Source organism: Furipterus horrens, unplaced genomic scaffold (assembly GCF_987537825.1).
Source record: "Furipterus horrens unplaced genomic scaffold, mFurHor1.1.pri manual_scaffold_9, whole genome shotgun sequence".
NCBI lineage: Eukaryota > Metazoa > Chordata > Mammalia > Chiroptera > Furipteridae > Furipterus > Furipterus horrens.
The window spans coordinates 69,936,942-69,962,087 of record NW_028327179.1 but is presented as its reverse complement, the minus strand read 5'-3'; the positions used below and the strand labels follow the sequence as shown (position 1 = coordinate 69,962,087).

Below are 25,146 nucleotides of genomic sequence, written 5' to 3'. Positions count from 1 at the left end.
AGGATTCTCTTCTCTCTGCATGCTCACCAGCACTTGTTGTTTGCTGATTTATTAATGATGACTGTTCTGACCAGTGGGAGGTGCTATCTCACTGTGGTTTTAATTTGCATCTCTCTGATAGCTAGTGATGTTGAGCACCTTTTCATCTGTCTGTGGGCCTTTCTGTATGTCCTCCTTTGGGAAGTGTCTGCTCAGGTCCTTTGCATATTTTTTAATTGGATTGTTTGTCTTCCTGGTGTTGAGTCATATGAGTTCTTCATGTATTTCAGAGATCAAACCTTTGTCCAAAGTATCATTGACAAATATGTTTTCACATAGGGTTGGTTTCCTTTTCATTTTGCTGATGTTTTCTTTAGCTGTGCAGAAGCTTTTTAATTTAATGCAATCCCATTTGTTTATTCTTTCCTTTATATCCCTTGCCCTGGGAGTTATATTGATGAGAATATTGCTGCATGGAATATCTGAGATTTTACTCTATGCTTCCCTCTAGGACTTTTATGGTGTCACGAGTTATATTTAAGCTTTTTATCCATCTTGAGTTTACTTGGCTGTATGGTGTAAGTTTTATGTCTCTTTTCATTTTTTTGCATGTTTCTGTCCAGATCTCACACCATTTGTTGAAGAGACTATTTTTGTTCCATTTTATGCTGCTTCCCATTTGTCAAATATTAATTGACCATGGAGACCTGGGTTTATGTCTTGGCTTTCTATTCTGTTCCATTGATCTAGGTGTCTGTTTTTATGCCAGTACCAGACTGTTTTGATTACAGTGGTTTGTAATGCAGTTTAATATCAGGTATTGTGAGCCCCCCCTACTTTGTTCTTTTTTCTCAAGATTGCTTAGGCTATTTGGGGTCATTTGTGGTTCCATATAAATTTTTGAAATATTTTTCTATATCTGTGAAATATGTCATTGGTATTTTAATTGGGATTGCATTTAATCTATTAGATTGCTTCGGGTAGTATGGCAAGTTCAAAAGAATCTATGTATCCCAATGTTCATAGCAGCACTAGTTATAATAACTAAGTGCTGGAAACAGCCTAAGTGCCCTTCAGTAAATGAGTGGGTCAAAAAATTGTGGTACATTTAAATAATGGAATACATCACCTAATACAGGAAACTAAAGAACAACACAAACAAAAGAACTAAATAGAACAAAGAGCAGAATAGCAGTCAATAGGGGGGAGGAGGGAAGGAGAGAAGGGGGATAAGTAAGGGAAGGGTTTAGTCAAAGAACATGTATAAATGACTCATGGGCATGGACAACGGGGAGGGATATGATTGTGGGAGAAGGGTGGGCTGGGCAGGGGAGAGAAATGGGGGGGAAATGGGAAAACTGTAATTGAAAAACCAAAAAATAAAAATAAAAAAATAAATAAATAAAAAGAAAATTTTTAAATGGTGACAAAAACTTTAGACAATAAAAAAAATAAAAATAAAAAAATAAAAAATGGAATACTATGCATCAGAAAGAAAGAAGAGATTCGTGCCCTTCACAATAGCATGAATGGAACTGGAGAGTATTATGTTAAGTGAAATAAGCTAGGTGGTGAAAGACAAATACCATATGATCTCACCTATAATGAACAAAACAAACAAATGCTCAAAATAGAACCAGTGACATGGAAATAAGGAACAAACTGACAGTGGCCAGAGGGGAGGGGGAGAGGAGTAATGGGAAAGAAGAAGAGTCTAGTCAAGGAACAAACATAAAGGACCCATAGACAGTAACTACAGGGTGGAGATTGACTGTGGGAGTGGGAGTGGGAGGGGCAGTGGGCAACAGTGGGGGCGGGGATTGGGACAACTACAATTGAACAACAACAAAATAAAAGATAAAGTAAAAACAAAAATAATTATTTAAAAATTTTACATCTATTCAAATATGAATTGTGCTTTAATGAGAATAATAAATATTTCTTTTTTTAATAGTTGAAAGAAGAAGAAGATATAATATTAATTACCGAATCAAGGAGCTTGGCACTCTTGTTCCAAAGTCTAATGATCTGTGAGTTCAGTAACCACTTCTATAATAATGTTATGGTTTTAATACCCCCAAAAATGGGTTGGAGGGAAGAAGGATAGAGGAGGACTAATGACTAGGAAACAAAGCAGCTTATGGTAAAGATAAGTCTACTCTGGACTTGTTTAAAAATATTTATTCAAAGCTGATAGCCATTAGGCATCAAGGTTGTTACTAACAGTTGTCCTTATGAGCTGTAAAAAAATGATAAATTATTTCTTCTGAGTACATTGACTAACTTAATGCTAGTGTCACATGCTGTCTATAACACTGCTATACTCAATTTATGGTTCTAACAATTCTTCCAATGTAAAATTTGTGTGTACATGAACATTGAATTGTCAGATTTTCAGAAGTTCCAAGATTCTGAAGACACACAAGTAGTAAATAGAATTGTAAAAAATATACTCACTGATGCCAACCAATAATTGATTATTGTAAAGAATTTTTTAGCCAAGTTTTGGTATCATACTCATACAAAGTCAGTTAAATAAGATATTTGAGGTTGTAAATTTCAACAAATAGTTGAATAATTAAATATCAGTTTAGAACATTGAATACTTCTCAAAAACATAAAAATGTTATGTGTAGCATTAATAATGACTTGGAAAAATGTTTTATTCAAACTGAGATTTGGCCTCTCCAAATATTGGCAATTACCTATTATTCAGAGACAATGATGTTTGATAGGGTAATATTTGTAAAACTTGGAAGTACTCTTTTCCTACATTCAAATGTGCCTATTCATTCAGAAAATTTAGTAATTTTTAATAGAGTGAATGTAAAATTTATTTTCATGGGCATCGAGAGTAGAATGGCAAAAAAGAGAAATGATGGAGAGTTTTAAAAGCTTAGTCTTAGTATAGGCCTTACTAATAACTCTTCAAGCCTCTAAGAGCCATATCTTTCTATTAGTAGAAAGAATAATCATTTTCCTGATAAAATTTTTGACACTTAAAGTATAAATTTATATTTATTTACTGAGCACTTGATGTAAGTCCATGGTTTTTCTTTATTTAGATATGCGTTTCAATTTAATCTCTTATGGAAACTGAACTAAACTGTATACTATACTTCAATTTATTTAAAGTAAAATAAAAACCTAGACATTTTGAAATGTTTATACCCTAATGTGTTGCAACACATTTTTAGCAACCTACCTTAACTGACATTTTTTCCAAAGTTTTTAATAAATTTTCCTAAAAACAATAACTATTTTTGTAAGTGCTTTCTTATTTTTCATTTATATTTTATTAGAACTTACAAGTTAATTGCATTATAATACTAAATAGAATGGGAAAGCCTCTCATTAAGTATATGCTATCACAGGATAACATAAATACCTGGGTGTATCAGAAGGTAGCCTAGTGGCCTCTATTATCTACTATTTTTCTGACAACTGTCAGTGGGTGCTACAAAGGAAATGGGGATCATCAATTAATTCCAGGAGTGGTTAGGTAAAGGTCAGTTAAGACAGCTTCTCCTATAACAGGTAGAGCTAATCCATGGTGCCAGGGTATGATTATATGCAGAAAACAGATAAGACTGTAAGATTGGATTCTGAAGCCTAAATGAGCATCTTCAGATGTCACCGTGCTCATAATGCACCAATTGTAATACTGAGTTTTTATAAAAAATAAAATAAAATAATATGGATAAAAACACTGTACAGACTAGAAAGTTTATGTGAGGTTATTATTATTCTATACCTTTATAGAAGCTTTGGTTATAAAGGCTTCTTTCTGGCTTTAATTCATTGTCTAAAGTGAAGGATCACAAATTTTTTTCTGTAAAAGGCCAGATAATATTTCAAGCTTTGTGGGCCATATAATCTGTGTTGCAATTATTCAGCTCTGCCATTGTAGCACAAAAACATGTATTAGGGTGAGCATAACTGCATCCAATTACACATGATTGACAAAAACAGATTAAAGGCTGTAGTTTGTCTATCCCTGATCTAGAATAAGGAAAATCAACTTACCCAGAAAGGGACCACAATTAAGAAAATTCACTGTAATCATTCTTAAATGTATTTCTTTTCTTTATGGATCTCGGAAAGAGGTACTAGTATTTGCCTTAATTGTATTATTTCATATGTAGTCAAATTATATTTATTTTTGGTCTAATTAAAAACATTAGTCAGATGTTAGATATGTATACATGTGAATCTGTCCAGACAGCATAGGCAGAAAAGATACCTACCTGCCATCTGTGACATTCCAGACATTCAATACCAATTCTGTTTCAATACATCTCATCCCTGAATTGTTGTGCCCTCACCAGTTCACTCTGTGTCCCTCTTTAGGATACACCAATGTGAGTCTTATGGCTGAATCCATAATGTAGCCTCTTCAAACTGACTTTACCTGAGAAGTAGAGTCTGGGTCCATGAAACTAAGTAGTAGCCATTTACTCTATGAAGTTATTTTAATTTCACTTATCAAATTTCCAGATGTTACTATGGATAATAGAAGAATTTTAGAAAATGAATTAATGGGGATAGAGTATGGGGGTAAAATAAAGGAGACAGCTTTCATTGATATTTTTTCAGAGTTTTATTTTATTTTATTTGTATTTTTTAATTTAAATTATTTTAAATTACAGTTGACATACTATATTGTATTCATTTCAGGCATGTGCCCCAGTGATTAGACATTATATATTTTACTAAGTGATCATCTTGATATATCTATTACCCAACTGATACCATGCAGTTATTAGAATATTCCCTATGCTTTATTTTATGTTTCCAAGACTATTCTGTAACAACCAATAATACCTCTTAATCCTTTCAACTTTTTCACCCATCCCCACAAGTCCCATCTCATTTAGCAACCATCAAAATGTTATCTGTATCTATGAGTCTATTTCTGTTCTGCTTCTTTATTTCATTTTTTTAGGTTCATTTCATGTAATACTAATTTGGTAGTGATGAACCCCTTTAGCTTTCCCTTATCTGGGAAGTTCTTTATTTGTCCTTTGATTCTAAATGATAGCTTTGCTGGATAGAGTAATCTTGGTTGTAGGTCCTTGCTTCTCCTCTTTTGAATATTTCTGGCCAATTCTTCAGGCCTGCAAAGTTTCTGTTGAGAAATTAGCTGACAATCTCATGGGAACTTTCTTGTTGGTAACTAATTTTCTCTTGCTGCTTTTAAGATTCTCTCTTTCTTTTTAACCATTGGTATTTTAATTATGATGTGTCTTGGTAGGGGTCTCTTTGGGTTCATCTTGCTTGGGACTGTCTTTGCTTCCTAGACTTGTATGTATATTTCCTTCACCAAGTTGAGGAAGTTTCTGTTATTTTTTTTCAAATAGTTTTTCAATTACTTGCTCTTTCTTTTCTCCTTGGGACACCCTCATGATGGGAATAAAGTTGTCCCAGAGGCACCTTATACTTCCCTAATTTTCTTGAATTCTTTTTTCTTTTTGCTATTCTAATTTGGTGGGTTTTATTTCTTATATTCAAGATTGATGATTTGATTCTCAGCTTCATTTACCAGACTGTTGATTCTCTGTAAATTATTTTTCATTTCGGTTAGTGTATCCTTCATTTCTGACTGGTTCTTTTTTATGGTTTTTATGTCCTTTTTTATGTTATTGAAGTTGTAAGCTCAACTACTCTTCCTCTCAGTTCATTGAGCATCCTTATAATCATTTTTTTGAGCTCTGTATCTAGTAGATTGCCTGTATCCATTTTGTTTAGTTCCTTTTCTGGATTTTTATTGTGTTCTTTAATTTTGGACATGTTTCTTTGTCTCTTCATTTTAAGAGCCTCCCTGTGTTTGTTCCTTTGCCTAAGGTAGAGCTACTACATCTCCCAGGCTACCCAATGTAATAAGCATCCTGTAGGTCCTGTGGCACAGCCTCCCTGTGTGGGCTATGTACACTCTTCTATTGTAATTGAGTCTTTATTTCTGTTGACACATCAATAGGAAAGATTTACCCCCAGGCCAATTGGCTGACTACATGGACTGGCTGCCACCACCAACTACAGTGGAAGATTAGCTATTCAGGGGCCCACCCCATGGAGCAGCATATACTTTGCTAAGTCTGCCCCTTGAGTGTGTTCTTTGTAGAGTTTGTTAGGTGGTGCCTCGACATGGTCTGAAGCTTTCCTCTGAGTGTACCAGCTCCAGGGCCCCACAGAAAGTGAAGACCAAGTCCACAGCTACCTATATTCTGCCCAGCATCCACTCAGCTTGAGCTACAAAGCAATCAGCAAATGCCTACTAATTGTGCTGGGCTTGGAGGTTTCAAAGAGAGACAAAGCCACGGAGAGAGAGAGCTGTGGGACACACTGAAGCCATATGCTGCCTGTTTGAGATTTGGGAAAGTCTGAAGTGTAAGCCAAGACAGGCCATTCATATGAAGAAGCCACTGGAAAAAGCCTGGGTGGGCCTGCAATTTTGGTGTGGCATGGCCTTAGGGAAATACCAGGGTTGGGTAAATAGGGCAAGCCAAGTTGATGGAGACTCAGATATATCACCCACCTGCTGACTTTGTAGGGGAATGGCTCATCAAAGGAACAATGGCCTCTGCAAGCACTTCTGTCTGGTTGTGGGAATTCTGGCCCCAAAGCCAGACATTTCAGTTCTTTCTCATATGGTCCTGGTGCCTTTCTAATCGCTGCCCCAGGACTAGAGCTCATAGGGAGTGAGTCCAAATAAGTCTATGGTTGGGGCCTTTACAAAGAACTTTCTGGGACTCCAGGGGCCCTCCATCTCACTCACCCTCAATTTCTGCTGATTTTTACAGCTAGAAGTTAAGACTTTTTTCCCAGCACTAAAAACCTGGGTTTGGGAGCTTGGTGTGGGGCTGGGACCCCTCACTTCTCAGAGGGCACTTCTGTGGCTAAAATCTCTCTCCTGATTTTTATCTGCTACATGTGAGTGTGGGTCCACCTGTTTTGTATCTCTGACCTTCCTATCAATATCGATGTGGCTTCTTCTTTAATTTCTTAGTTGTAGAACTTCCATTTAGATGGCTTTAAGGCAGTTCAGGATGATAGTTTTTCTGTAGTTTAGTTGTCATTTTGATGTAGTTGTGAGAGGATGTGAATACCACATTTACCTATGTCACCATCTTGACCAGAAATCAGAGTTACACATTAAAAAAAATGTTATTACTCTGTTACAGCAATGATGAAGTTAACAAAAAGTTGATATTAAAAAATCAGACTAACTTGTTGAATAGGGGACTGCAACCATTAAAATGCATAAGATCAGTTTCTCTTTTTTTATTTTTTATTTTTTAAAGATTTTATTTATTTATTTATTTTTTAATTTTTTGTTTTTCAATTACAGTTGTCCCCTTTTCTCCCAATATCTCTCCCCCACCCAACCCACCCCCTCTCCCGCAATCATATCCCTCCCCATTGTCCATGTCCATGAGTCATTTATATACGTTCTTTGACTAAACCCTTCCCTTACTTATCCCCCTTCTCTCGCTCCCCACTCCCCCCATTGACTGCTATTCTGCTCTTTGTTCTATTTAGTTCTTTTGTTTGTGTTCTTTAGTTTCCTGTATTAGGTGATATCATATGGTATTTTTCTTTCTTTGCCTGGCTTATTTCACTAAGCAAAATTCTTTCTAGTTCCATCAATGTTGTTGCAAATGGCAGGAGTTCCTTCTTTCTTTCTGATACATAGTATTCAGTTGTGTAAATGTACCACAGTTTTTTGATCCACTCATCTACAGATGGGCACTTAGGTTGTTTCCAGCACTTAGCTACTGTGAACAGTGCTGCAATGAACATAGGGGTGCATAAGTTCTTTTGATTGGTGTTTTAAGATTCTTCGGGTATAATCTTAGTAGTGGAGTCGCTGGTTCAAAAGGCAGTGACATTTTTAATCTTTTGAGGTAACTCCATACTTTTTTCAATAGTGGCTGCACTAGTCTGCATTCCCACCAACAGTGCAGTAGGGTCCCCGTTTCTCCACATGCTCGCCAGCACTTGTTGCTTGTTGATTTGTTGATGATGGCCATTCTGACTGGTGTAAAATGGTATCTCATTGTGGTTTTTATTTGCATCTCCCTGATAGCTAATGGTGTTGAGCATTTTTTTCATGTGTCTATGGACCTTCTGCATGTCCTCTTTGGAGAAGTGTTTGTTCAGTTCCTTTGCCCATTTTTTAATTGGGTTGTTTGTTTTCTTGATTTTGAGTCGTATCACCTCTTTTTATATTTTGGAAATCAGTCCCCTTTCTGTGATGTCATTGGCAAATATGTTTTCCCATATGGTTGGTTCCATTTTCATCTTGCTGATGTTTTCTTTTGCTGAGCAGAAACTCTTTAGTTTGATGTAGTCCCATTTGTTTATTTTTTCCTTTATTTCTCTTGCCTTAGGAGATGTATCCGTGAAGATAGTCTTATTTGGGATACCTGATATTTCCCTGTCTATGTTTTCCTCTAGGACTTTTATGGTGTCACGGCTTACATTTAAGTCTTTGATCCATCTTGAGTTTATTCTTGTGTGTGGTGTAAGTTGGTGGTCTAGTTTCATTTTTTTGCAGGTCCCTATCCAGTTCTCCCAGCACCATTTGTTAAAGAGGCTCTTCTCACTCCATTTTATGTTCCTACCTCCTTTATCAAATATTAGTTGACCATAGAGGCCTGGGTTTATTTCTGGATTCTCCATTCTGTTCCACTGATGTATATGTCTCTTCTTATGCCAGTACCAGACTGTTTTGATTACAGTGGCTTTGTAGTATTGTTTGATATCTGGTGTTGTGATTCCTCCTACTGTGTTCTTCTGTCTCAAGATTGCTTTTGCTATTCGGGGTCTTTTTTGCTTCCATATGAATTTATGGAGTATTTGTTCTAGGTCTGTGAAATATGTCATTGGTATTTTAATAGGGATTGCATTGAATTTGTAAATTGCTTTGGGTAGTATGACCATTTTGATGATGTTGATTCTTCCCATCCAAGAACATAGTATTTGCTTCCATTTATTTGTATCTTCCTTAATTTCTTTCTTCAATGTTATGTAATTTTCAGAGTACTGGTCTTCTATCTCTTTGGTTAAGTTTACTCCTAGGTACTTTATTTTTCTTGTTGCTATAGTAAATGGTATTTTCTTTTTTGTCTCTGTCTCTGATATTTTATTGTTGGTGCACAGAAATGCCTTAGATTTCTGTATATTTATTTTGTACCCTGCTATTTTGCCAAATTCACTTATTATATCAAGTAGTCTTTTAGTGGAGTTTATAGGATTTTCTAGGTATACTATCATGTCATCTGCATATAATGAAAGTTTTACTTCCTCTTTCCCAATTTGGATGCCTTTTATTTCTTTGTCTTGTTTGATTGCTGTGGCTAGGACTTCCAACACTATGTTGAATAGAAGTGGAGAGAGTGGACAACCTTGTCTAGTTCCTGAATTCAGGGGGAATGTTTTTAGTTTTTGTCCATTGAGTACGATGTTGGCCTCAGGCTTCTCATATATAGCCTTAATTATGTTAAGGTATGCTCCCTCTATTCCCATTTTGCTGAGTGTTTTCAACATAAATGCGTGTTGTACTTTATCAAATGCTTTTTCTGCATCTATTGATATGATCATGTGATTTTTGTCTTTCATTTTGTTTAGGTGATGTATTATATTTATTGATTTGCAAATATTAAACCATCCTTGCATCCCTGGGATGAATCCCACTTGATCGTGGTGTATGATCTTTTTGATGTATTGCTGGATACTGCTTGCCAAAATTTTATTGAGGATTTTAGCATCTATGTTCATGAGTGATATTGGCGTGTAGTTTTCTTTCTTTGTTGTGTCTTGACCTGGTTTGGGGATTAGAATAATACTGGCTTCATAGAAAGAGTTTGGGATTTTTCCCTCTTCTTGGATTTTTTGGAACAGTTTGAGGAGGATAGGAGTTAGTTCTTCCCTGAATGTTTTGTAGAATTCGCCTGTGAAGCCATCGGGTCCAGGGCTTTTGTGTGCAGGGAGATTTTTTATTACTGTTCCAATTTCCTTCTTTGTTATTGGTCTGTTGAGACTTTCCACTTCTTGATTCAGTTTTGGAAGGTTGTATGTTTCTAGAAATTTGTCCATTTGTTCTAGATTGTCAAATTTCTTGCCATACAGTTGTCTTTTGTAATTTCTAACTATCATTTGTATTTCTGTGGTATCAGTCGTGATTTTTCCTCTTTCACTTCTGATTTTGTTTATTTGGGCCTTCTCTCTTTTTTTCTTTATTAGACTGGCTTGAGGCTTTTCGATTTTGTTTATTTTTTTCGAAGAACCAGCTCCTAGTTTTGTTGATCCTTTGGATTGTTTGTTTAGTCTCTAGTCATTTAGTTCTGCCCTGATCTTGATGATTTCATTCCTTCTTCTTGCCCTAGGCTTTGTTTGTTGCTGTTGTTCTAGTTCTTGTAGCTTTATGGTTAGGTTTTTTATTTGAGATTCTTCTATCCTTTTCAGATATGCCTGTATTGCTATGAACTTCCCTCTCAGGACTGCTTTTGCTGTGTCCCACAGGTTTTGGGCTGTTGTGTGCTCAATATCATTAGTTTCTAGAAATTTCTTGATTTCTTTTTTGATGTCATTGTTAATCCATTCATTATTTAATAGCATGTTATTCAATCTCCATGAGTTTGGGTGTCTTTAATTTTTTTCACTGAGGTTGATTTCTAGTTTTAAGGCATTGTGATCTGAAAAGATGTTTGATATGATTTCAATTTTCTTGAATTTGTTGAGGCTTGTTTTGTGTCCTACCTATCATGTGGTCTATCTTTGAAAATGTCTCATGCGCCTTTGAAAAGAATGTATATTTAGTTTCTTTGGGGTAGAAAGTTCTATATATATCAGTTAGGTCCATGTAGTTTAGTGTGTTGTTCAATGCCTGTATATTCTTGGTGTTTCTTTGCTTCAAAGATCTGTCTATTGTTGATAAAGGAGTGTTGAAGTCCCCTACTATGAGTGTGTTGTTGTTGATATCCTTTTTGTGGTCTTCTAGTATTTGCTTTATGTATTTGGGTGCTCCTATGTTGGGTGCATATATGTTTATCAATGTCATATCTTCTTGATGGATTGTTCCTTTAAGTATTATGAAATGTCCTTCTGTGTCTCTTTTTATTGCCCTTGCTTTGAAATCCGTTTTGTCTGATATGAGGACTGCTACCCCGGCTTTTTTTTTCCAGTCCTGTTGCTTGGAATATTTTTTTATATCCCTTTACTTTCAGTCTCTGTAAATCTTTTGTTTTGAGGTGTGTTTCTTGTAGAGAACAAATATGTGGGTCCTGTTTTCTTATCCATTCCATTACCCTATGTCTTTTAATTGGAGCATTTAATCCATTTACACTTAAGGTTATTATTGACATGTATTTATTCATTGCCCTCTATACCTCTGTTCCTCTCCTCTCTTGTTCTTTTCTTCTTTTTTCTTAGAACACACCCTTTAGCATCTCTTGCAATGCTGGTTTGGTGGAGATGTATTCTTTTAGTCTTCCTTTGTCTGAGAAACTTGTTATTTCGCCTGCTATTTTGAATGAGAGTCTTGCTGGGTAGAGTATTCTTGGTTGTAGGCCTTTGTTTTTCGTTGCTTGAAATATTTTTGACCATTCCCTTCTGGCTTGTAATGTTTCTGTTGAGAAATCTGTTGATAGCCTTATCGGAGCTCCCTTGTATGTTATTTGCTGTTTTTCTCTTCCTGCTTTTAGGATTCTCTCTTTGTCTTGAAATGTTGCCATTTTAATTATGATGTGCCTTGGAGTGGGTTTTTGGGGGTTCCTCTTCATTGGAACTCTCTGTGCTTCCTGAACTTGTGTAACTTTTTCTCTCGTCAGGTTCGGAAAATTTTCTGTCACTATTTCTCCTATCAGTTTTTCAATTCCATGTTCCTTTTCTACTCCCTCTCTAATTCCAGTGATCCTGATATTATTTCTTATCATGCTATCCTGTAATTCCCTTACATCTTGTTCATAGTTTTTAAATATTTTTTCATTTTCCTGTATAGTCTGGGAGTTTTTCTCTGCATTATCTTCTAACTCACTAATCCGATCCTCTTCTTCATTTAGTCTGCTTTTGACTGATTCTACTGTGTTTTTCAGTTCAGAGATTGAATTCTTCAATTCTTCCTGGTTCTTGTTAACAGTTTCTATGTCTTTTTTTATGCTGGTGTAGTTCTCTGCAAGTTCCCTGTAATTTTCTTGGAGCTGCTGGTAACTTCCTTGGAGGTTGTCATAGTTGTTTTTAAGGATTTCGAGTATATTGAGCTTCTTTACCACCATTGTTTTGAATTCCATGTCTGACATTTGGGCTATGTCTTTTTCATCTCTCTGTCTTTCTGACGATTCCTCTTTTCTTTTCATTGAGGGGTTATTTTTGCATCTTACCATGTTGGATTCTTTTTGTTTTTATTTATTTATTTATGTGTTTGTTTTTTGGGGGTGTGGTGGTCTGCTTTGACTTCCCTCCTTGGTGGTATGAGATTCTTTATGTGAGATCTGGGGGTTTCAGTGGTGCAGTCTCTTTGATCTCCTGAGCCTGATATTCTTGAGTTACCCTTTATGTCGTTTGTTTATGCTGTCTGGTTATATTTCAGATGTTCTTTGGTAGGATCTTCCTTCTGGCTAGTTGGTTGGTAGTCACTCTATCCACTTAGTCTTGAGTTCTTTTGTGGAGATGCTGTTAAAAACATAAACACACAGCCCAGGCAGGAGACCTGCACCCTCAAAAAATATCCCCCACCCTCTATCCCACTATTGTCAGCCAACAAGCCCGTATTAATATAAATGTAAAGAGATTAGAGCTTTTATAGTATAATAAGAATAGATAAGAGTTGTTTAGGGAGGAAAAATATAATTTTTGATAGAGGGGGTGATAGATTAATAATAGTTGAGACTATGCAAGCCAGTAGGTAATATTTATATTGTATGTTAATAAAAATAGAAGAAAAGGATTGAAAAATGCATAATATAGTAAGAAATGGGATTGTATTGTATTGGGTTTATATAGTAAATATATTTTATTATTTAGAGTGATAGGTGGCTAAACTAGACACACAAACAGATAAACAACGATTGAAGAGGAAGTATGAGGAGAAGTTATATGCAACACGTTAGAGATAAAGTTTGTTTTTCTTTTGGAAGGGAAAAAATACAACAAAAAAAGAAGAAAGAAAGAAAGAGAGAAAAGAAAGAAGAAGAAAGAAAAAAAGTGAAAGAAGAAAAAGGGATTTTTTACTCCATTTAACCTTGGTGTGTGGCCTTTTTTTTCTCCGTCTGCAGCTGGTCTAGTGTGGCGATTCAGAGGTTCTTGTTTCTTGCAGCACTGGTGTGTGCCCACGGTTGCTGCAATGGTGTGCGCCTGCGGTTGCCTGCACGGCGCGCTCCCTTGCTGCCCGCTGGAGCCAGCTGAGGTGTCCTTGCACGAGCGCCCCTGAACGGGCAGGGCGGCCTGATAACTTGCTCTGCGATTGGCGCCTATTGTTGCCAGGCCGAGGTGCTTCTGCTTTAGCCCGAGGTGTTTCCGCGCTCGCGCCTGTCGCTGCACGGGCAGGCAGTGGAGAGCTTGCCCCGCGATTGGGGCCTATTGTTGCCGGGCTGAGGTGTTTTCACACTCGAGTGCTCATGCCCTTAGTCCTGCTGAGCCGAGCTCCAGGAGTTGGTCTCTTGCCTCTTAGGGCGGGGCCCCGGACACTTGTGCACAGTGGAAGTGAGCACCTGTGAGTCGATGCCACCGGCTCTTCCCGTGCTGCAGCCTCCCGCCTTCCCTCACCCATCTGCGTGGGCACGAAAAGATCCTGCGCTAGTGGTCTGCTGGTCTGCTTTCCAGCCTGGGGCCCGGCGCCCACAGGAGCTGTCTAGGGGTGTCTATGCACGGTCCTCTGAGCGTTCAGTGGGCCCTCCCTGTGCCCGTTGGGGCACTGATCTTATGTCCATTGGGGAGTGTCCGAGGGACGTCTGGGCTCACAGCCCCGCGCACCTGGGCCAGTGAATGAGAGCACTTCCCTATGCGCGCCCCCCGGGACCCAAGGGTAGGGTTCGGGAGTGAATGAGCGCGCCTCTGCGCCTGTACTCCTCAGGAATGGCCTACCACCCCCAAACTTTCCTCTCCTCTCCACCGTCCACTAGAGAAAAATATAAAGGAGAGTTATGTTCTCACTTGCCCGGGAGCACGCCATCTCCTGTCCTTCAGCACCAATGTTACTTGGTTGAGTCCCATCTCTGCCAGCGGGCAGAGATCTGCTCTCCTCCGGACTCCTCTCCGGGGTAGCCTGTGATCACCAAAAAACCTTTCTGTAATTCCAGCCACAGCTCGGGCAGCCGCCCCAGTCAGTAATCCCGTTTCGTCCCCTTTTCCTCCGCTATCCTCACTAAACAGGTTGTTCCCAGATGGATTTTCTCTAATCCAGCAGTGCCATGGCTCTACTCCTGCCAGTGTCCAGCTGCTCACTGAGATGTTCTGTCTGCAATTAGCCCAAACTGCAGATGGGTCTCCGGAGCCTGAAACCGCAGCCTCTGCTCACTCCTCCGCCATCTTCTTCCCAGTTTCTCTTTTAAATAGTAAGAACATATATCATATCATAATATAATATAGAATGGAATTTTTCAAATTGTGTGCCATAACCAATTAATGGGTCATGAAATCAATCAGTGGGGACTGATTGTGCATTTTCAAACAAAGAGGGAAAAATAACATTTAAAACATTAAAAAATATTATGTATTCTACCTAAGGAGGAGAATAATACCTTGTGAAATATTTGTTGCCATTTTATGCACTGAGTCACAATGGAAAACATATTTTCTATGGCAGATGCATTTGAAAAAGTAGAAAAGGCAGAGATTTTCAGAAAGATTACTGAATTGAGTGAAGAGACCTGGGCCTTATCTTCTAAACATCACGTGTTTTGGGGCAAATAGCAGGAACTGTAAAACAATTGAACTCTGATGACCTTTCCAGCTGATGATTAGAATAAACTTATTGGTTGGCTTAGGAAATCAAGGCTAATACCTGAAGATGTTTTCAATTCTATGAAGTGGCCATGTTTATGTGTCAAAAAATTCAGAAAAAAAATTTTTATTTGCTACATCAAAATTGTAAGGTCAGAAGGGGAAACAATATAGTGAATAGCTATAGTTAAAATATATAGGTTGAGAAAATTAAATTAAAAAATACTTTGAGGGGGACTTCCTGCCAAAGTGAAGGCCTAGACTGACACGCTCCATCTCCCTCCACAACTAAGAAGGACTACAACTACCGCAAAACCAGAAATAACCAGAAGTTCCAGAAAATAAAGCTACATGGAAGTTCAAGGTGTAAGTTATAAGCAAGTGGTGCTCATCTTGGTGGGTAGGAGGGGCAAAGCAGAAGAAGATAGGTCAAGCTCTGTTGGTGGTGGCAGCAGCAGCAACCAGCGGTGGGACTGTGATAAGCACAGACACCCATATTTAAGGGGAGGCGAGAAGCACCTGGGGAGCACCCCTAGGTGCAAATCAAACCTGTCAGCTTGCAATTCCAATGCCGGGGAAGTCAGACTGTGAGGCCCATAGGGCAAGGGGATGGAGGAGGAGGCTCCTGGTCTCTCAGTGGAGAGAGAATGGCAGGAATCCATCTTGGACCCCTGCCCCCACACAAAGCACCCCTATAGGGTAGGAGGTGTGACAGCCCCACCCAGGAATCAAAAAGCTGCCAGGATGGCAGGGTTAATGATAGAGATCCCAATAACACAGCTGACCATAAAGCAAATAAGTGAATTAACAGACAAACAGATAGATAACCTTTCTGAGGCTCAGTTTAGAGCTATAGTTATGACAACTTACAGAAATAACAATGGGACTTAAGATTGCAAAGGAATGAAGGCTAGTCCTGCTGAAATGAATGAAAACACATTTGAAACAAGTGGTGAGGGAAGGAAAACCAGGGATCAAATCAACAAATCAGGACATAGGGAAGGAACAAACAGTCAACCAGTGCAGAAATAGGAAACAAAAAATGAGGAAAATGAGGAGAAGCTCAGAAACCTCTAGGACAACTATAAGAGAGTGAACATCCAAATTATAGAGTTGCCAGAAGGTGAAGAAAAAGAACTAGAAGTTGAAAAAATATGTTAAAAAATAATGAAGCAGGACTTCCCTTACTTGGGGAAGGAAATAGACTTACAGGCCCAGGAAGCACAGAGAGTTCCAAATAAACTGGACCCAGGGGGAACCACTATAAAACACATTATAATCAAACTGTCAAAAATTAAAGATAAAGAAAGAATCTTAAAAGCAGCAAGAGAGAAGAAGAGAATTATGTACAAAAGGGTCCCAATTAGACTATCATCTGACTTCTCAAAGGAGACTCTGCAGGCAAGAAGGGACTGGCAAGAAACATTCAAAGTAATGAAAATCAAAAACCTACAGCCATGGTTACTCTATCCAGTGAAACTGGCATTCAGAATAGAAGGGTAGAGAAAGTGCTTCCAGGACAAAGTAAAAGTGAAGGAGTTCATTAGATCCAAGCTTCAGCTTCACTGGAGAGGACACTCCAGCATCATCGCAAGATGTCGATTCAACACGGGAGGAGACAGATACCGTGTCACTCCCGAGTCGGACTGCACAGCCATTCTCGGCGGTGCAGATAGACTCTTAAGAAGCTACACCATCGTCTCTCGAGATGGACGGCTGCCGACGACTGTTATATGAGATATTAAAGGGACTAGTTTAGAAGAAAGAGGATCAAAACTATGAACATTAAAATGAAAACTGTATCACAACAACCAACAACAGAAGCTAGGGAATTAAAACAAAAGCAAACTAAATAGGCAAGTAGAGGGGAAAAGGATTTATAGGTATGGGGAACATATAGGGGGGAGGTCAGTGGGGAGGGTAAATGGGGAAAAGAGAAGGAAATGACGCAAGAATTAAGAAGCATAGTAGGAGGGAGTGGAGTAGACAGGAAGATGTTGAAAAGAACTATATGCACAACCAATGTGCATGGACTAAGTGGGGGGGGCAACTGAAGGGAGGGGAGGTCACTGGGTGGAGGGGAGCAGAGGGAAAAGGAATTGGGACAACTGTAACAGCATAATCAATAAAACATATTTAAAAAAACATAGTGATATTAAAAAAAAATACTTTGAGGAATGACAATGTCCTGACCATTGGTAAAAAAATAAAACCAAAGAAAACTAACAAACAAAAAATGAAGAGTTTCTACAGCTAAGTGGTTGCCAGCTTATTTATATGTGCTTTTTATAAATCATATTTACAAAAATTATATTATTAGAAATATAAAATACTATCAGAGCATAAATTATTTTATTGATGCTATAAAGTTGCTCTTGTTTTTCTACTTTTTAAATTTTAATACAGATTACAGGCATTTTTAAATATTTTTTTCTACAGTCATAACTTTCTCCTGATTTTATGTAAGAATGGTGATTGAGGTAGTACATGAGACCTAATAAGACTTTCTATATATTAATCTAAGCAAGATAAATTAAACCCTTTTTTATGTCTTAATGTTTTTAAGTGGATGCATACTTCTAAAATGACAACAGACTAGGCATTTTAAGTAGTTTCATGTGGCCACACTTCTACTTCAGTTTATGCATTTTTATCATCTGCTTTAAATCTAAATGCATTAAAGCTCCTCAAAAATTTTAAGTTCTTCAAAGAAAACTATTTTGTAAAAATGGAAAGTTGGTATCAACATTCATTCCTAAGGCATGCCTTTACATATGTTGGTATTATTGTCATATATGATGTTTTCAATGCTTAGCTGCTTGAAATTGTCTTTGGAGAAAGGCACACATCTCCTTAGTAAGTTTGGAAAACTTAAAATACATTTAGAATAAATTTTATATATTAAAGTGGCTTTAAGATAGAATTATCATTAAAATTTTTTTAAATTACATTACATAGAAATTGTGTGGTGTGTACTACCATTTTGAAGATTTATTTTAGATATAAATAGTGCTTTAAACTTCAAAGTTAGCTAGTGTTAACATTTTTTATTTTAGTCTTTCTGTCCAAGTTTTTCTTCTCTTAAGGAAAAATCAAACAAAATTAGGACCAAAAGGCTCCCTACTGCTTAGAGTTTTCATTCATAGGTTTACTACACTTTTCAGATACAAATACTTTCTTGGTTTAATGACAGAAGTACCCTCTTCTTCCCTAGCCTTCTTACCACCAGAAAAATCACTGTGAGAGAAATGAGACCAGAAGTTATTATAGCCTTAGATAACTGACAAACCATTTTTAGACTTGAAAGAGACATTGAATAGTTTGGTGCATTTCAGTAGAAGAAGGCTTACCCAGTCCCTAATAAACATTTTCAACTGCTGGTAGAGAAATGTAGGTCCCTTTAATTTCTTGAAGATAATGGAATTGTCATTTAACATGAACTTCCAATGAGGCATATGCAAAACAGATTTGTTTCTTAAAATACATTTCCACTTCTGATCACTTAATAAATATATATTGAGCTCAATGTATTTTACTAAGATAATGTAAACTAAAAATAGATGCAGTGCAATCTTTTAAAATTTTTTTCTACATGCTTACTTTAAGCTGTATTTAAAACACCTAATGACTCTAGTTGAAAATTCATCAACATTTCTGAAGAGCTTGAGTTTACTTTTGGTAATTAGTTCGACCTTATTCTCCTAAGATAGTATTAAATTTCCTGAAGTATGTTTCCAGATATTAAAATCAGTAGTCTTTTCTGTAATTCCAGATTTATCACTCTGTTATCTGAAAAATAAATTTTAATAATTTTTCTATGCTATATCCTGAAAGATTATCTGGTAATATTTAATTGTAGTTACTTATATTAAACTTATTTAAAAATAGGTATCCAGCTTTTAAAAAATGTATTGATACATTTTGTGCAGAAAAATTTGCTTAATACTTTAGAAAGTTTTGCCCTATTGCATAAAATGATTTGCTAAATTTGGTTTTGTTTCACAATTACTCAGGATCAACATTCAAGAGGGACCTTTTTTTTTCTTAGAAGCATAAAAGCAACCTTATTAGAACGTAGGTTAAAAGATTCCTAGATTTGAAATGCTCTTTAAAAATTTAGGCTTAAGTCCTCAGCAATGTACATTTTCTAGTTCATTAATGCAGAAATACTGCACATAGATTTTAATCTTGGAGTTAATAATAAAAGCAATTTTCACTAAAAATATAAAAACTGTAATGGTAGAATCATGATATTGCATTTAGCTCTCCCCACAAAAAGTCACTTTATTACTTTCTTTTGACACTTATTTTCATTCTGGGATTAATTTTACTATATAAGGGCTCCTTAACTATTCTATTAAAATTTCTATTCAGAAGCAATAATATCTAAGAGTGAATAATAGTCATGTAAATCATTATTTTATATTAATGTAAAAGATTTTGTAAGTTCTTATGAATTCTGCTGACATGCACAATTGTGAGAATGTTATCTCTCCCTTCTACAGTGATATGCGCTGGAACAAAGGAACCATTCTAAAAGCATCAGTGGAGTACATCAAGTGGCTACAAAAAGAACAACAGAGAGCTCAAGAATTAGAACACAGACAGAAGAAATTAGAGCAGGCTAACAGAAGGCTTCTACTCCGGATTCAGGTTTTTATAAGAATGTTGCTACAAACTACATAGCTTAAATATGACTTACCTGTCATCAGTTTTATTCATTGGGCTCATTTATTTTTTCTTATTAACAATTATTTTTCCTTCTGAAGGATAATTTTATTGCCTTTTAGACATTCATGAGTTGGGTTGCTTCAATTAGGTTTTTACTGGAAATCTAGGATCAAAATGACTTAAAATATATATAATGAATGCAAACAACTAATTGAAAAATGCAGAAAATAGAATCAATTATTGCAGCCAGTAATACTAATAAAGCAGAACATTTGTTTCTTTAGATAATATTGGACACTAAATTTTCATCTACCCCTTTTATTTTTTTAGCAACATTGCCATAAATTTCGTTGCCTCAAGTCATATTGTACAGGTTTATATTGTCACTCCTCATCTGTTCATGTGATGAAAATATTAAAATATGGGTTTTCATAATTATTAAGTTTTTTTTTTATGTGAGTTTGCTTATAGCCAGGTAAAGCACTTAAACTTTGTTTCCTTGAAATGGTAATAGAGTGAGAAATTCTCTGGAAGAATAAATCGAAGATTTTCCACTCTCTCCAAATGACTGTATTGTAGTCTGAGTCACAATGGGACCATAATATATTCCTTTAAAGAACAATGAGAATAAAATTAAAAAATTTTTTTCATATTTTTCTAAGGATTATTTTTGGCAATAGAAACATATCATAATTCTATTATTTATAAGAGCATTTACAAATTGTATTACTCTTTATTTTGAATACTTATAAATATTTTTATTTTATTTCTGATTTATTCTCTAGAGTTAAGTCCACTTTCAAAGTCGTTATTTAATTATTCTTATCTGACATTGCAGGAACTAGAAATACAGGCTCATTCTCATGGTCTGCCAATGCTGGCTTCACTCGGCAGAGTTGATTTAGGTGCTCATGTCACCAAACAACAGACCCATCTTGAGCAGAATTCAGTGGACTATTGCCAACAAGTGACTCTGTCTCAGGGAACAAGACGCGAACTCTGTGATGAGGCTATGGCCTTCCCTGATCCTTTGTCACACTTCACAGATTTATCATTCAGAAATGCTTTGAAAGAGGAACAAAGATTGGATGACATGCTACTGGATAACGCAATATCTCATTTAGAAACAGATCCTCTGCTATCTGCCACTTCCTCTGCAGTTTCCAAAGAAAGCAACAGGAGAATCAATTTTAGCTCAGATGATGGTGATGAGTTATAAAAAACAAATACACTGAATTCATCAACTAGGAAACAATTCTATACTGGTGCTATGCAATTATATTCTGTGTTTCATGTATTGCTTTGGCTTCATTTTTTAAAAAGAATATGTTTTTCATGAAAAATTGATGGATTAAGAACAGTAGAATAAATTTACAGGAAGAAGAAATATGGTGTTGAAAAAATACTGAAGGCTAAAAATTTTTTTTCCTCTCTTTGACTACAGAGTCTAAGTCTACTTAAATTTGTTTTCTGGGAAGAGGCACAACATAAGAAGTAGCTCTTTACTTTTTGTACTTTTGTAACTAACCTCTGAAATATGCAAACATTTTCTAGTTACTCACTTCCAACTCCTTCCTATTAAACTCTTAAAACAGTTTTCGAGAACCATGAAAATAGATTTGGCAGTTCATTTCCTTTCTCTACTACCTGGTAATCATGTTGTCTAAAGTTCAACCTAGGGAAAATAATTAAAAAGATAGATGATCTGTCACTTGTCTGTAATTGAAAAGTGAATCCATAATAAACATTACAATTTTTCACAACAAAATACAGAAAATTTATAAAAACTGGTTTCTAAACTTGTATCCTAATGTTTATTCTGTTTAATTATACAAATTATAAAATGATCTTAGCATATTTATGGAAATATGCTCTGTCTAGGATACTTTTTCAAGAATATGGATTAGAATTTTATTCCTTCACACAGCCATACCCGCACACGCATGTACACAATGTAGGTAGTGTGTTTTATTTTCCTTCACTCTTCTGATTTTCTATTTTTTTTCAGAAATTACATTCTAAATTCTTTTCTTTTACATCAGGAAGAGATTTTGGGTAACCAATTTCAGCAAATGAACTATTAAAAATGTCCTGCTACTATGACAGTCTGTCAGGTATTTAAAATTTATCACTGTGTCCAACTGAATATGAATTAATTGGTTTGTTGAGTGTTTTGCTTCAAATTGACAAAATATTGAAAATTTACTGCAAAGTCACAAAATAATTTTTGAAATAGAAGCTCTTATTACATTTGTCTCTGAGTTAAAGTTCTGTTCTCATAAGTACTTAGAGTACCCTATTGATTTTTTGTAGCTTTGTTAGTATTTATTAAGAATATTTATATTTGTAATGCTTCACTCAAATTTTATTAGCCCTGGCTGGTTTGGCTCAGTGGATTGAGCGTCGGCCTGCGAGCTAAGTGTCGCTGGTTTGATCTTCCAGTCAGGGCACATCAGAGAAGGAAAACTCTGACTCCAAAAAAAAACCTCCGCTGCCTTGCGGCATACCTCTTCAGGGGAAAGGCTAAGGGAGTAAACCCCGACAGAAAATCCGGAGCCAGAGTCCCTAAGGCGGTTTGACGTTGTAGTCAACACCGGCAACTCCTGCGGCGCACCTGAAGCCAAGCTGTATTGACTCCGTCTTTCCCTTGGACCCTTCAGCTGCGAAGAGAGGGGGGGTCTGCTGCATGGGCAACAGCAGACCCTCCATATCACCCTGCCCAGGCTCTGTAGCTTCAGCTTCACTGGAGAGGACACTCCAGCGTCATCGCAAGATGTCGATTCAACACGGGAGGAGACAGATACCGTGTCACTCCCGAGTCGGACTGCACAGCCATTCTCGGCGGTGCAGATAGACTCTTAAGAAGCTACACCATCGTCTCTCGAGACGGACGGCTGCCGACGACGACTCAAATTTTATTCACTTGAACCTGTTTTAGGATTTGGAATTTACTTACCAAAGATATTGCTCTGTGCTAGACCTTCATGAATGGTAATCTAATCAATGTGTATTTATTGAGGGATACTCAAAACTGCAGTGTCCTGTGTAAATGTATAACAAATAAGCAAGATGGCATAGTATTTTCCCTCAGGGAGTTAACAAGATCACATGAGAAGGAACAAAAAAGATAAATAATATATAGAATTAAAGTCTACATAGAGCAGCACAGGGTACAGATACAGACAATCTGAACAAATGAAAATGAATAAAGTCTGGAGAATCACAACACTCTACGTGAAGAGCAGAATTGAACTTATTTTGAAAGTATAAGTTAACTGAAAGGAAGAGAAGAACAATAATATCAACCAAATGATAAAAGTGGGAATAAGTGAGGTAAGTATCTTAATGGGACATATTTAGAGATAGAACATTCATCAGGCCACCCTGATGATGCCTGTTGGGGAGTTCTAAACAGTAGTATTGTCAACAGATTGTGAAAGCCCTTGAAAACTAGGGTGAAATGACATAGTAGATAAATAATTTTTTGTTAGGAGGAAGACATTTAAAAATTAAAATGCTTCTGAATATTACTAATGTGGTTGGAAAGCAATCCTTCCTGCATATTAACTGTGTGACAAGTTTTCAGAGAGTTTTAAGTATTACATAGAAAATATGTCATCACAAAATTTGAGACTAATACTCTTGAAAGAGGAAAAATATTACATTTTTATGGTATAAGAATTGTCTCTGGCTTAGCTTATAGCATTACTTCAGAGTTTCGGTAATTAATTTTCATCATTTGACATGGGAAACTAATTCTTAATTTATAGGAACAGTCATTAAGCCAGATAGATAATTTCATCTGTAATGTGCCATGTAAAAGAGATCAGTGAGATATATTTTCTCAAGAATTTTTAGGGCAAGATTATATACTTTTAACTTTATGATATAATTCCACTTTACTATCTGAGTAGATAATTTAATATTGAAAATCATAGAGAAACAATATGTTTTTGGGTCCATGGAAAACATATCATTCTGAATAGAGGCTAATATGTTCTCACATTATCCATTATTCTCTTTTCTTTATAGTTTAAGAAGACTTACATTAATGATATTATTCTTCCATCATCATTTTTTATCCAAAATACTACTACCACGCCCTGAAATCTGTTTTTATTATCTTAGCTAATTATAAGAACTTGTCACAGGAAGGTAGTATCTGGACAAAGGAGATCTGGAAAAAGAAGAATTATTTGTTGCTACTCTCATTACACTGGGGAAGACAATTTTCGTTGAGTTCAACCTGACACTTGTGTTTGACTAACTTTTGGCATCTGAATGTAAAAATGACACCAGTTTTTTTATATTAAATCAACTTTTCTATCAAATCCATTTGTCCCCAAAATCATACAAAATGTACATACAAAGGAAAATAAGTAAAAAAATTACCTGAAGTACTGTTTATTTAGAATTATTTTATTCTCATAAAGGCTATATATTGTTACCATAAGTCAAATTGTATACAAGTAGTAAAGTTTTACTACCAAACATACATATTATTTTATCTTTTCAAATGACAGGCTAGGAAACGCCAGAATGAGATACTTGAAACAGTCTCCATCAGTTGGCAAAGCTTTCACAAATTGCTTCATGAGACCCAGTTTTATGTGCAGAAGTGGGAATATGTTCTTTCTGTCAACAAGTGGCTCATGTAGAATGTTTGGATCACCAGGTTTGAGGTCAGATCTTGGAGACCAATTCAACTCCACCCAATGCTTCTCTCGAGCTCTGCTCTCCCACATACACAGAAAACAGGGATACTTGGTGTATTGGCATTGATGACCCAGAAGGAAGCAGACCATTTTAAGGTCAACACAGATTATCCAATTGTGCTTGTGGTATTGCAACAGATCAATGACTCTTTATGTCTTCATATTCTTCACAAAAACAAACTGAATGGCCAATTGAGACTGCACCAAATAAATTGCCATTGTTGAAGAGGACACACTTCAAGCTCCACTTTGAGCTATCGATGAACAGTTGCCATTCAGTTGTGTTATAGATTGGAATTCCCAATTCTTCCATTAAACAATGTATGTTATGGCAATACACAAAGCCACCATCACTTTGAAAGTACCGCAGAAATTCTCCTTTTTCAAGCAAGTTTTTCTCATGCACTCTTGATGCCAGGAGTTCTGAGGCCTTTTTGGATAGTCCCAAATCTCATGCCAAATTATTCAACTCATGCTGATCATATCCCTTATGAACTGAGTCATCTTCAATTTCAAAATCTTCATCATTGCTGTCGCTTAGTTCTTCACCATACTCCAGTTTTTCAAAAGAGAGTAGTTCAATGAAAACTGGCACTAGGATTTTAGCTGAGTGAGGCACTGGGCATATAGCTGATGCTAGAATAGGATACTCTATTTTACATTTATTTATTTATTTTTTGTTATATCCTGACATTTTCACTATACAAAAGTAACAGTGAGTTGAATGCTCTCTGGGTTCTCACCAAACCACAGGTATACCAAGTGGCAATTTATCACATATTCCCTTTGTCAACATCCATAAACTCTTGACACAGTGCTTGCACACCTTGTGAGAGGCCCA

At 36.4% G+C, this 25,146-nt stretch overlaps 1 protein-coding gene across 1 annotated transcript in view; it reads left to right on the top strand.

Annotated features, from left to right (window-relative positions):
- The window catches only part of TFEC (transcription factor EC), a 90,378-nt gene extending 69,114 nt beyond the window's left edge, over positions 1 to 21,264 (top strand). The window contains exons 4-6 of the mRNA XM_090286766.1: positions 1,934 to 2,009; positions 19,425 to 19,572; positions 20,429 to 21,264. Coding sequence (XP_090142892.1) covers positions 1,934 to 2,009; positions 19,425 to 19,572; positions 20,429 to 20,809 — 605 coding nt within the window. The 3' untranslated portion in view covers positions 20,810 to 21,264. The remainder of the gene's footprint in view (positions 1 to 1,933; positions 2,010 to 19,424; positions 19,573 to 20,428) is intronic.
- The last annotated feature ends 3,882 nt before the right edge of the window (positions 21,265 to 25,146 follow it).